Genomic DNA, 2,802 nt, shown 5'->3' with positions numbered 1-2,802 from the left:
AAAGAAAACTGCAACAATAAGACATCCAATGAGACACCAAGGAAACACGTAACCATCTTAAACCACTTGACACATCTATATTCGAAAAAGAATAAAACCGTCAACAGAATGCAAGACCCTAGCTACACTAACCTGCGATGGACATTAGCCTTAATAGGACTGGTTCTGTATGTTGTGGACATTGGGTCAGATGTCGGACTGGCAGTGCAGTATTTTAAAGAAGGAGATTATGCATGGGGTGGGCTGACTCTTGCGTTTGTACTGACTGGGCTGGTTGGGACACAGGTCTTCAGCTATGCTTGGTACAGTGATGAGATGAAAGTACATGAAATTACCCCAGATGATAAAGATACAGGTGATAATATCCCAATATCATCTATGACCGACGTACCAGAGATGTCCATAAATCTATTCTTCAGCCTCCATCTATTTGGCATGGGCATCTTCACCAGGTATGACACCCAAAACAATGAATGATGACGACAAAGTAATGATAACAATACTATGTTCCTGATTATCTACTATCAAACAACACATTTTTGGTACATAATACTACTATATATTACTGAATACTTCTCAAGCAGATCAAACTACTGAAAGTCTACTATGATTGGAATGTGAGCCATGCTGCTAGTGAATGGTGATCGTATAATGGTATCTGTAGCATGTTAGTACTGTTCAAACTGGATGGACTGCATTGTTCTGCTTTACTGCATTTTAGATGCAAAAATCTGGAAGAGTCTTGAGAGAGTTTCTAAGTTGCCTCTCCACTGTTTATGCCACTGTTAGGTATTATCGCCTGCTGAAGAAAGGGTTTCCTGTGGTGTGGTCTGGATGCTATTCTCCTAAACTGCATAAAAGCATCCACAAGAGGCTGGTTGACATGGCTACTGATCTGAGCATGCTCATCATGTTTGAGGCATTCCTGGAGGGCGCGCCCCAGCTGATGCTCCAGGTCTATATCATGCTACGTCCTGATACCGAGGCATCCAATCTGCGGTGTGAGTATGTACTGTGGTAATTGTTCAGTAATTCAGTAAAGTTCAGTAAAGTTCTTATCTATTTGAGTCTCAATGTCCATAGGGCTACATTCAGCATTTAGTGGCACAGGGGTTAAAGTTCTCAGTCCTGCGGACAGATTTCAGTGTTGAGGATTCCATAGGGGCTATTTCTGAGATCAGTGCAGATCCGCACAAAAATAAATAAATAAGGGGGAGGTGTAGCGATGGCCGCGGCGTAAATGACAAAGTCGTCAAAACTCTATAGTTTAGTGATCCCCAAACTAAAAAGCAGTTATAATTACAAGATATGAGTATTTGAATTGGCCAAACTAGCATAGAATAAAACAGAACTTCAGAACATACTTCTATAAAATAAAGCATGGATTGGCAGTTCAGAACTTCAGGGAAACACCCCAAATATTGGGTCTGAAAAAATAAAATCTGTCTTGGGATTTTTTTGGCTTTAACCCCTGGGTGGCAACATCAACACCGTACGTATGTACGGTATGTAGTTGAGCCTTGAGGCTCACCGATATGTTGTTTTGTGGTCTTGTTGTGATTTCATTAGGGACAGGGTGACATACAGACAGACAGCTTCATCGCCACATTGCAATAGCTTCATATCTCAACTAATAACTTTGATCATATCTGTTACTTTCAGATGTAACCACGGCATTATCCTTCTGCAGCATCTCCTGGGCTTTGGTGGATTACCAACGCTGGATGCGCAGATCTCTACCCCAAGTCAATGAGATGCCATGTGGCTTCCCACTAGTCTTCTACCTGCTCTACAAACTCTTTACTATCACTGCCCACATCCTCAGCTACTGCCTGTTCCTCACACTGAGCACCTACAGCGTCGTCGCCTTTGCTTTCATCTGGCTTCTGGGGACAATCTGGGCCTACCTTCTTAAAACGGACTTCTGCGGACAATGGACAAAACTTGAGTGGCTCTATAGGGCGATGATAGGAGTCGTCCTCACATTCAGCTTTTTCAATGCCAAAGGAAAGGACACAAAATTCCCCATGATCTTCTATTACTTGTTGCACTTCATCCTAAACACAGTGGCTCCGATACTGCTGGCACTGAGCAAGCCAGAGGTGCTCACATGTTACTATTTTTTGCCAGTCACTTGGGTGATCTTTGGAGGTACAGTGCTCGGGTTGATCTGTCTCTGTGTTTACTATGCTGGCCTGCATCCCAGTAGGAATCAGAGGGCGGTAGATGAGCCGGATGGCCTGGAGAAGCCAGTACAAACTGCTGCCATGCAGAGAATGAGGAACTTTATGCAACCTTGATATGGCTCATCTTCCACACTAATCACTCTTTGCAACGTTGTTGCAAATGTTGGGTCACATTGCTACTGTACATTTTTGGGTATTTGCTGTTCTGCTCATTGACAATGACATACGGCCAGCCAAAGCTTTATTTTGAAAGTGAGCTGACTTATTTAAATGCATTCAGTGTATAATCTAATGTAACATAAATATCCCCTCCCAATTTAGGATATTATATAAACGGCTACATTTAGCTCAGATCAACATACCAGACATTCTACTGTGGGACGGTTTATGCTACCTAAAGCTAAAACAAATATATGACAAAATAGAACTATTTTCGAATATAAACTATGAATATAAACGGAGAAAATAATATAAACTAGGAAAGCTCAGGGACTTGGGCCTGCACCCAGCCATGTGCAGTTAGTTGGACTTTCTATCGCGCCACCGAAAGGTGGTAAAAATGGGATAAATCACATCGGACCCCTTGACCCTCAACATAGGAGCCCCTTAGGGCTGC

General features: G+C 42.5%; 1 protein-coding gene across 1 annotated transcript; it reads left to right on the top strand.

Moving 5' to 3' along the window:
- Window positions 1-378: 378 nt before the first annotated feature.
- xkr9 (XK, Kell blood group complex subunit-related family, member 9) lies at window positions 379-2,300 on the top strand (the record flags this gene model as incomplete). The annotated part of the gene is made up of 3 exons (XM_080751730.1): window positions 379-452; window positions 790-1,001; window positions 1,663-2,300. 3 exons carry the CDS (start codon window positions 379-381, stop codon window positions 2,298-2,300), a joined length of 924 nt encoding a protein of 307 aa, XP_080607856.1.
- Between the last annotated feature and the right edge of the window lie 502 nt (window positions 2,301-2,802).

The sequence above is a fragment of the Nannobrachium achirus genome (assembly GCF_963921795.1).
Source record: "Nannobrachium achirus genome assembly, chromosome: 21".
NCBI lineage: Eukaryota > Metazoa > Chordata > Actinopteri > Myctophiformes > Myctophidae > Nannobrachium > Nannobrachium achirus.
This window is presented reverse-complemented; position numbering and strand designations above follow the sequence as displayed.